Source organism: Etheostoma cragini, chromosome 20, assembly GCF_013103735.1.
Source record: "Etheostoma cragini isolate CJK2018 chromosome 20, CSU_Ecrag_1.0, whole genome shotgun sequence".
Taxonomy (NCBI): domain Eukaryota; kingdom Metazoa; phylum Chordata; class Actinopteri; order Perciformes; family Percidae; genus Etheostoma; species Etheostoma cragini.
Window position 1 is genome coordinate 11,727,956 of NC_048426.1, and position 10,873 is coordinate 11,738,828.

General features: G+C 38.3%; 1 protein-coding gene across 3 annotated transcripts in view; it reads left to right on the top strand.

Moving 5' to 3' along the window:
- rcan3 (regulator of calcineurin 3) overlaps positions 1–4,273 on the top strand; it is a 36,834-nt gene extending 32,561 nt beyond the window's left edge. For 2 of the 3 annotated variants that reach the window (XM_034858357.1, XM_034858356.1), the window contains exons 4-5: positions 591–762; positions 3,597–4,273. In XM_034858357.1, the coding sequence (XP_034714248.1) occupies positions 591–762; positions 3,597–3,751 (327 nt within the window). In that variant the 3' untranslated portion in view covers positions 3,752–4,273. The remainder of the gene's footprint in view (positions 1–590; positions 763–3,596) is intronic. The other variant, XM_034858358.1, reaches the window with a different exon arrangement.
- Positions 4,274–10,873: the final 6,600 nt, after the last annotated feature.

Genomic DNA, 10,873 nt, shown 5'->3' on the forward strand with positions numbered 1-10,873 from the left:
ATTTAATTTTTATAAAAATGTAGCACTTTATTTTGAGATGTATTTATCATTTATTTTTAAATGCAGCCTTTATTTTATAGAGTACTTCTTATTTATGATCCCTACAGTTCAATAAATAAACTGACAATAAATATTGTTGAAATATTATTGAATTTTACTTTTATTTTGACTGTAGTTTGTTGACTGGGATACTTACATATTTTCATACAACTATTAGGCTGTGGTTCTGAATGATAACGCAAGTTAGTCATTGTGATATTGTGGACCTTTGCGTGACAAAATCTTCTCTATCTGGACCTCTTAGAAATTTAATTGAATACCCCTGCTGTAAAGTATCAAGATTACAAATATCCCAATTTGACCTTTCTTTGAGGAGCTTTTCATGGTTGAAAAACTATGAATTTGCCTCAATGTGTCTACTGTTACTTTCCAAAGGCAGTATGGCTTGAATTTAGGTTGCAGCCATGTCCTCTATCCAGTGTACCATGAGACAGGTGTATTTTTCCCAGAGAGCATCACCCACTCTGTATCACTTTGATCTCCTCTTTAGAGCGCTTACAGCCTTTATCAATTTCCTCTCCTCTCGATAGGTCCAGAATGGGGATGAGAACATTGACAAGTCGTACCTTGCCCCTCCCCAACCCGTCAAACAGTTTCTGATCTCGCCGCCTGCCTCGCCACCCGTGGGCTGGAGCCAGAGCGAAGACGCTACGCCCGGCATCAACTACGACCTGCTGTGTGCAGTAGCCAAGCTAGGACCTGGTCAGTACTCAGTCAATGTTTAATGTTCAACAAGCTTGTCCAATATGCTCATACTTACACAATAAATATACATATACAACACAGATACAACACAAAGGAAATGGTGTGTAATGCGACAAGGGGAACAAACACTCCGGATCAATGCTACACGCCATTTAAAAACAGCTATAGGTCGGCATGGCTACCCGCATTCTGGAAAGTGACCATGCGGCCATCTTGTTGAGGTCAAAGTATGTAAACAAACTTCAGCTTATGTTGTGATTATATGTGTAGATCAGCTTCACTTTAAAATAAAAAGATCTTTTTGCAGTTCCCATCCTATTACAATTTCAGTAAGTGTACCCGGCGTAGGCTGCACATTTACATTTGGATCTTTCCCGGCCGCCTTGTTCACCAGTCACCTTCTCCGCTCAGAAATAATGGCGCCTCTGTCTGCCTCTGTCTGACAAGATTTTAGATTGCAGCAACCTTTTATAAAATGCCACCTAACACACATAGAAAGGTGTGTCATGTCCACAATGTCTGTCCAGGTTTGTGTATGTACCTCTGCTCATGTTGATGAAGTGGAAAACATGACATATTTTTTTCTCTTTTTATTCATTTTCAACCCAAAATAATTATCAAAAACAAACAAACTTGCACAACCTCAAAACCTAACTGGTCATTTAGCAAATCATTAAGTTTGGAACAGACTGACTAAATAAATAGAATACGTTTTAACAAATGTAGTTATAGTGAGAACAAAAATGGTGTTTACAATTGATATATGAGGAAGAGATTAAATGAGAATAATACCAAAGGAATAAATACAATAAAACAAAATAAACAATAACAAAATGAACAGGTACGTGTGTAAAATGTTTCGGAGTCTATGAGTTGAGTGTAAGCGGTCAGTGACAACACCACATACTCGTATCACATGGGAGACATGAAAGTACGTTTGAAAGGGCCTCCAAATGTAAAATGTCTTCAGGCAAGACATTATGATCTCATGCCATGAAGAATGTGTGGGTGGGGCGGCTTCCTTCCATCTCAGCAAAACTGCACGTTTAAACCGGAAGATATTACTTTGAAGATTGTATTCAGTTAAACACAACACTCTTTTTGTTATCAACCAAAACATGATTAAACCTACCAAATGCTCCCAAACACACACAACACACTGTTTATCCCAGAGGATCACGTTTGACACATTCTGCTGTTACCATAGCAACATGAGGAATCAGGAAGTGGCTTTTGTTCGGTGCCTCACATCCTGCCATCTCAAAGCAGATAAGCACCGGGCCGCAGCACGGCGCTCTGACTCCCTCTGTCAACTCCCCGCGGTAACAGCAGGACTCTATTCACCCCCCGTCTTTCTGTTTGGCACCACAGTGAAAACGCTACTAGACCAATTTCCTCCTGTCTGCCAGCTGTCTGATCTCATCTCCATGGCAACTGTGATACAATCTAGCAAGCGTTTGTGTTTTCAATCTGAGTCCGCTGAGTTTGGCATCTGGACAAAAGGCAGAACTATTCCAAGGAAAGTCTCTTTGTTTTCTCTTGAAGCCGTGTGCCGAGCGGATCTTCTACACAATTGACAGACAAACAGTAGATCATCTTGTGCTGTAAATTAAATATTCTCAATGTGTAATAAATAGTAGCAATAAATACAGGATAAACTTCACCAACACACTATTTCAACCCTAGCTGCGTAAGCTTGTCTCACTGCCTTTTCAGACAGTGTTTTGCATGCAAGTTAAATAAGTAACGGATCATTCTGAATAGTATAATCAGGAAAATGGGTGTGTGTATCAAAAGTAAATGCACATATTATGAAGAATCTAAGATGCTTATTTGTATGATAATAAAGGATTATTACCAATGCCTTGAATGTAATTGTTTTAACTGTGTATACTGTATAAATAGAGTAGATTGGAAGTTTAATTACCATCAACAGGGACAACAAATATAAAGTTATATATACATTTTTTTTAATGGCTAAATGATTTCTTGAAACAACTGGATACTGTAGTTTTTAGCAAACAATATTCAAAGAAAGAGTAAAATGTACAAGGGACTATTTTCAACCTGGATTACTACATATTTGGTTTTCTAGTGCAGGGGTCTCCAACAAGTAGCTTGTGTGCTACCGGTAGCTCGCGAGCAGGTTTCCAGTAGCTCGCCAGTAGGTTGACAAACTGAGACACGAAATTACCATTTTTAAATTTATATTTTTCATTTTTCATGTTAAAACTGAGGCAGCTAACTTTGTGGGCCATAGACGTGTAAAGTGTACATTTTTTCCTGGACGCTGATGTGAATATTTTCAGTGATGTGGCTAACAGTGTGGGCTAAAAGAAGCGTCAAATAGTCATCAACCTTGACGTGAAGTTACGATTGTTCGTAAGACTTGTGTACAACAGTAGGTACATTCAGCTTATGTGTGTTATGTAAATAAATGTAAATAAGCAATGTGATGCAAGTAGCTCATGGCCACTTTTGTTATTTTAAAGTAGCTCTTAGATGAAGAAAGTTGGAGACCCCGGCAGTGAGTCGTACACCGGAATGAAATGGCTTGAAATAAACTGCAATGCATCTGTTTTAGTGCAAAAGTGGAGATCTATGGGACAGAGAAATAAGTTCTATCTGTCCTGTAGATATCTGTCTGACAGATAATACTTGTTAGTAGGATTGCTTCATTGTTGTTTTGGTCTTTTTGTGGGAGTCCTATCCTTTCAGTATAGTGCTTAAATAAATGGACTGACTTACTTTGCACCACTACCTCTTCAAGAGTAAGACTAGACTGTTTTTTGTAACTCCTCCCAACCTTCCCCTCCGTCCCTCTCATTCAGGTGAAAAGTACGAGCTCCACGCGGGGACAGAGTCCACCCCCAGCGTGGTCGTCCACGTGTGCGAGAGCGAGACGGAGGAGGATGAGGCAGCGCGGCCAAAGCAGCAGATCGTCCAGACCAGACGTCCCGAGGAGCCCCCCAAAGTCTTCAACTAGAGAGGCCTTCCCCCCCGACACCGGCGCGGCCTCCGACCGCCCCTTAAACCCACAACACACCTGCCCTCTCTCTCTCGTCTCTGCACTCACAGAGAGCGCCGATGCCCCTCATTTCAGTTCAACTACAAGCAAAAACAAACCAACAAGCATTGCTCAAAGACGGTGTTTGTGGGGAGCGTGGCGATGGAATGAGGCGGCTTGAAGGGGATGGATGAGAATCACACACACACTCATCACATTCTGCGGACAGCGTGGGGAGCGGCAGGCGCGCTTGCCTCCACCCCACCACTCTCCCTTGTTTTCAGCAAGAGGGGTGGAAATACTTGTCCCAACGCAGGCACCTGTCACTTATCACACACTCTCAGCTCTCATTGCTAATCCTTCTCAGTGGCTTGCTAGGTAGTTAGCTTATGGCTTGCACCTCTCCCTTTGTCTCACAGTCGTGTGTACAATAATTGTTTGTTAAACAAAGACAATATTTCTTCTTCTTTTTTTTACAATAGTGTTTTTCAGATTTATATATATATATATGTATGTGTGTGTATATATGTGTATATACATATATATATATGTGTATATACATATATATATATGTGTATATATATATATATATATATATGTGTATATACATATATATATATGTATGTGTATATATATATATATATATATTCTTCTTCTTCTTTTCCATTCATTTTCATATCTGCTGGTTTGTTGCTTCAGTTTGCTTGAAGATTGAGTGTGTGATGTACCCACTCTTGTCTGCATGTATATACGTACAGAAACACAAATCCTAACAAGATATATCAAGAAAAAGGAACCTATGTAACATCACACACAGCACGAAGCGCCATATGTGACTAACATAGTTGTGGTGGCTGTTTGACTTTCGTTCTCCCCCTGGTTTTTGCTTTTTGTCTCTTTTTTATTTTTATTTGGAGAGGTGTTGTTTTTTGCTAAATTACTAGATGTGTATTGTTACTATGTATTTGATATCCCGACACTTCTTGCATGCTAAGTTACTTCTGTAGATGAGGAGCTGTGGTGTTTTTTAACTGTTGTTTGTGATGACAAGGAAACAGTGTGATGCTTTTGACGCAAGTGAATATCCCCGCACAGAGTTGAAAGTGACGTCCTAGGGGGGAAAAGCAGAATGTTTTTGTTTTTTTTGTAAGATTGACAGTTCAGTCTTCAACTTGATGGCAAATTTGCATTTGTCGCTTTTGTTGGGACTTTATGGATCAGAGAAAGTTCATCCCCCTCATTTTCTTCAAGGGGTTTGGGATGTGCATTTTTTTTTCTTCTGATTCTGTTTGTTGTAATTCACATCTGTAATGTCTTGGTTATGTTGTTTGATCAAACCCCCTTTCTTTGTGTCAGGTTCTTTCTTCTGAAACCTACCACTGCTTGTTTGCACTGAGTATCTCTTGATATCTCCAAGCAGTTGCTAGACTCTGGAGCGTCTCCTGCTGCACACCACAATACTGCGCTGCTTCTCGCTGTAAATAGCTGAGCAGTAAATATGTGGAACTAGTCCTTTTAGATTTTGTAGATTACCTAAAAGCATTTTGCCGACAAAAGGGAAAATTAGATTAGATCATGAGATATCAACCAAAGCATTCACTCACCTCATATTGTCATGACAACATAAAACTTTTTTTTTTTACTCAGAGACACTGATGTATATTGTCAAAGTGAGCAGCAAGAAATCATATTTCCCCAACGTTTTATTGCATTATTTTATTTTAATATTGGCACATTACTGACTACTACTACTACTACTACTACATTACTTTTTGGCAGTATTTAGTTCAGTGGAAAGTCAAACAAATCTCCACTAAAAATCGTAAACTTTATCATTTTTTCTCTTTTTTGGTTAATTCTCCCCACTGTCCCATATCAGATCAGTGTTTTGCCTCTTTTAATGAAATATTTCAGTGCTTTAGAAGCAACATGAACACATGTTCCTAACAGGGCTTTTGGGTGTCAGCGGTGAGTCTAAACCTTATTTGTCATTTGGCACCATGAAAGCTAAAAATACTTTTTTGCTGTATAACATTATTAAATAAGCAAAAGACAAGTCTGTCTGCATGTGAGCACTTTATTGTCAGCGGTTTGTTTGTTTCCTTCACATAAAATAGTCCTTGAGACAAATTAGGAAGCACATTGCATTTACTCTCTGTTTCTTTCTTGTGTTTTTTTATTATTACTTTTATCTCAAGCTGAACACCTGGTTAGCCTTTTCACCAGCATTTTGCAGTGAGTGAAACACTCCACTTCCTTTTTGCTAGTGTGAACCTTGGAGAATTTTAGGCCTTTTTAGATCTATGGGAGTGTACTACTGTAAAGGCGTAGACAGGCAGTACATTTGTAGGTTTTCAATGAGGCGGGAGGATGCAAAACAAAAATCAATGTCTTTGTTTTTGTGTTTGTCTGCAAGAAACATTCATCTTATCTATTGAGAAAGTGAAACAGTTCTTTGAAATGTTGATAGAGTGCAGTTGTGTTGGCACTAAAGCTGTCGCGGTAATCTAAGCAGACAGCAGATTGGTGGAAATACTGAGGTGCATTATGATAAAGAGGAAGCAGCTGAGCAAGAGGAAGACACTCGTGAAGATTTTTTTACTCTTTGTGGTAATGGTGTTTAAAACTGGGTGCATTTTGGTCACAGTTAAAATGAAAATGTATATTTATGTACATATGCCAAGTGAGTTTTTTTTGTTGCTGAGGCCAGTCCCAGTGTGCAGTTTGTTACAGCTTCTCTTGGCAATGTTGTAATGGAAAATAAATATACAAAAATGTGTAACAGTAAGTCCTGAAAATGCTCGATCGAAAACCAAGTGTCGTCTTGTTATCAAAATGGACTCTGTTTGAATGTTTCTTTTATTTCTGGGGAACGTCTACAAAAAAGGTCAATACTACCGTTTGTCACTGTTGTACTGTTTCCGTTGAAATATGAATATTGTGTCTTGTATTTTAGGAATCCAGAAAACAAAGTAGCAAATCAAGCAATAATTTACAGTTCTATAATACCGGTATGTGTATTTTCATGTTCTGTACTTATTTCTCAGAGATGGTCTCTGTCTCTTACAATATCCGCTTCTATTTGTGTATAATACGTATAATAGCCATTTGTTTCACATAGAGAAATACATAAAGACTTATTCTTAAAAGCCAAGTTTAGTGTTGTTTATTTTAGGGGTTTCTTTACTTCAGGGGCTACACTTGGGATGCAAATACAGGTACAGAAACTTGTCCATGTAGGCTATAAAATGTAGCACTTGTTAAATGTATAACGCATGATGTTCAGATTTCATGAGAATCTGAAAATAACTCACTTTTTGCACAGCCCTAGTTTGTGCCTTTCATATATTGTCATTACATTTAAGTCACAGAGCTAAGCATCTGTTTTTCGTGGAGGTAGATCTTTTTCGTAGGAAAATCTTGAAAAGAAATTCAGATGGTTCCTTAACAACACTAATCAAATAGTATTATTTTTTAGCAAGTTGTGCCTCTATTTACCAATCCAAGATGGTAGCTAACAGTGACCCCCTAACCATCTAGTAAAGTAATGATACTTTTGACTATTAAATATTTTCTGACTTTACAAACCAAAACCTTTATACCATGCATGCCTGGTGTTCTACAAAATTAGCAATAAGATTTCACTTCCTGCTTTTTTTAAGTAACTGACATTTTTTATTAAATATTTTTTCATCCAGATAAGCAGAATAGTCCTTACAGATGGAAATATCACCCAAACTGTAAGTACCTAATAAACCGTCTTGGTTTTCAGGCATGCTAGCGGCATGTGTTTAATCAGTGTTTAGCACTAATTACCAAATGGTAATGCATCACTAGAGAGTAATTGGGGAAGTAAACTGGGAATCGTGATAGGCCTCATGATTGTAAACATGGTAACCATTATACCTGCCTTACAGCATATTATCATTGTCAATGAGCATGTTAGCATGCTTATGTTAGCACTAAGTACAGCTGGTAGCTTGGCTGTGTAGACTCGGATTGTTGAAAGATCTTTCAGAAAAAAAACAGATGCTTTCCTCTATGACTTAAATGTGATGATATGTAATATGTTAGAGATACAAAGTGGAGCAACGCATCAGCCCAATCATGCAAAAATCAAAGGATACCCTTATAACTCTATTCACACAGAGGCACATGCTATATTGTTTCAATCGTTATTTGCTTTTCTTTTCAAAAGATTACACAATTCATGACAGTGAAACCAAATGTCTGATTCCCATAGGTTTGGTGATGAGTTTTTGACACAAGGCTATACATGTATTTATACGTGACGTGTTTAAATGCTAATGAATAATGTTAGAATGGTACAACAGTGACTGTCTTATTACTTATTGCACTTTGCACCTCATATTTTCATTAAGGACCTAACAAACAGTTATTCTGCTTGGTCAGAATAACTGTTGTTATTAAGATGTAAGAAGAATTGTTTTTTTCCAATTGTAAAGACACTGACAGCAAGGTCGAGTTAATGATTCTTTCAGGAAGCAACACTGGACATGAAATCTATAACATGAAAGGTGAGGTGTGGCAATATACAGCCATGATCTACAGTTCAGCAGCATATTGAATTGGCTGCAGTTTCCTCACGTCAGTCACGAAGACAGATGCTGCTTATGAATGTGCTCATGACAAACTGCACATCATTATTACGTGAGGGGAGGAAAACAACAAAGCCAAAACGCTGGCACAGTGTCAAACGTTTTCCCCAAAGAAGAAGTTTTGCAACTACAGGTTGAACAAAAAGATATCTATCTACGTGAAGAAATAGTTGGTTATATAGAGACCACTGAGTGTATGATAGAGACCCTTAAAGTTACAATTTCAGGAAGGAGATTTGTGCTTCCTGACCTGTACAGAACCCTTCATATTTAACATTAAGAAGCAGCTATGCAGGGGATCTAAGGTTGTAAAGGTTACCTATGTTACTGCTGACATATTTAATGGTCTTAAGGTAAAAACAGCTATTGGCCATCACTATTTTACAGGTAGAGAGGACTAGGCAACAGCTGTGAGATGAAGCATTCTATGCCGCCATGTGTTTTCCTCTCCGTGATACAAAAAGCCCTCTCTCTCTTCACGGTGCTGGGGAGTGGGGAATTCCTCTTCACAATGAGCCTTTTTGTTGAACGTTAAAATGCATGTGCACCTAAGGGAAACAGGTCAGGTTGCCCCTGTGGGTGTTACTGGGGCCAGTGCCTTCAGAATCCTTTAAGGTACTCTCCAGGGTTGCACAGCATGAAAGTCTCAGTTGCTCAGGAATCTTAAGTGATGCTTTAGTCATGAGATGACAATGAGTTTTTAGTGAAGTGGTTACTTAAAAGTTCACATAATGGAGCCAACAGCATGGGTAATTTTAGTCCCTTTTTAGGGTGTGCTTCAAGTTAGACTTTGCGAACTTGTCTGTTAGTGACAAAGAACAAACAATTACAGGTTCAAAGGGCTTGAAAAAGGTTTAATATCCTGTGGCGTTGTGGCCAATACTGTACATCTGTAACCCAGTTGAGAAAAAGGTCAACATAAACATGTTGTTGGCCAATCTTAGGAGGTTGGGCCAGACTCTCGCCTTTGGCTAAATCTCTATCTGGTCTGTTATAGGGAGAGCAGTCCGTGCGGTTGTGAACATAGACCATTAACATTATAACAGTCTATGGTTGTGAAGTTGGTAGTCCTCAGACTCAACAGGTAAGAAATATAATTTAATTCATCAGTCCATAAAATGTATACAATAATTGAGTATTCTGGTAGACAGACGCAAACCTCATGCCTCTCATATTGCATTTTCAAAACATCATTGTTTCATTACTTTTACAATCAAACTTGACGTAACAGGGAAACTGAAATTTAGATCTTCATTCAGTCAAATAAAAATGCTAATTCTGTCCTTACTCTGGGAAAACCGTCAAAGCAGATTTACAGGGCATTATCTAACGATAACATCAGTTACTAGCAAATCCAACGGTAACGTTATAAAGAATCCCCAAAACATTAAAAAGTGATGGGACACACAAACATTAGCATTAGATGAGCTAACAGCTAACGTTAGCTAGCTAGCTAACTCAGGAAAAACGCAACAAAATTCAGGCATTGAAAAACAAACTAAATAAATAAATCACTTTCTTGTAAGGTTTAGACAACATTCCTAGATTATTCTAAATAAGTAATTAGCAAATGATGATCACCTTTTTTCCTCTTTTTCATCAAAAAATAAGGTATGTACACCATTACCTACTAGTAGGCCTAGCTACTTGATTGAAACCAACACAACAACATTTTTGAAAGAAGCACAATGAACATGAGGACACCAGCACTCTATGCAGGTCATCCGGTAAAGCAGAACAATGTGTGTGCCCAAATGCAGTTTAGTTACACCGTTTCACAAAAGCACAACACTGACTTGCTTTCCAGTCAAGGGCACCCCTTAGCCCCTGGCGGTAACATGAGGCGAGATCCTGACGACTTGATGGCCCTGTCTGGAGAAAGACTACCATGAATCAACGGGTGTGTTACATGAGCTTCGGGTGCTACAATAAGAGTGAGACAGATAAGTAGGACAGTCAGGAAGATCATGGCTAGTAAAATCACTTTTTTACTTGACAATGTTCATACAATTGGCGCCAAGTGTCTGAATGGAGCTTATTGTCTTATGGTTAGAGAAAACACAGTTGAATACCGTATATTTATCTTCTACTGTACAAACACACCCATTACCCTTTGGACAAGTAAATCAGTTAATTTTCAACTACATACATAAATGTGTTAGTGCAAAGATGAACAGATTTGTGATAACTTTGATACTTTGTCTGCACACTCACACAAAACATGCACACACATGGAGTCTTATTATTCTCCGCAAATACGAGGTAATGAGTTAATTAAAGAGAACACAAAAAAAGTCACACATGTATGTTTTCAGTAGATGTACATGCACAGGAGCACATGGTCAAAAATACATGATGGATTTTAATAAATTATATGTTATATATATTTCTTTCATCTTTCATTACAAAACACACAGAGCTTTACCCTCTCCATTTCATGTAAGATTTCCTGCATGATATCCTGCAAAATGCAGATGCAGCC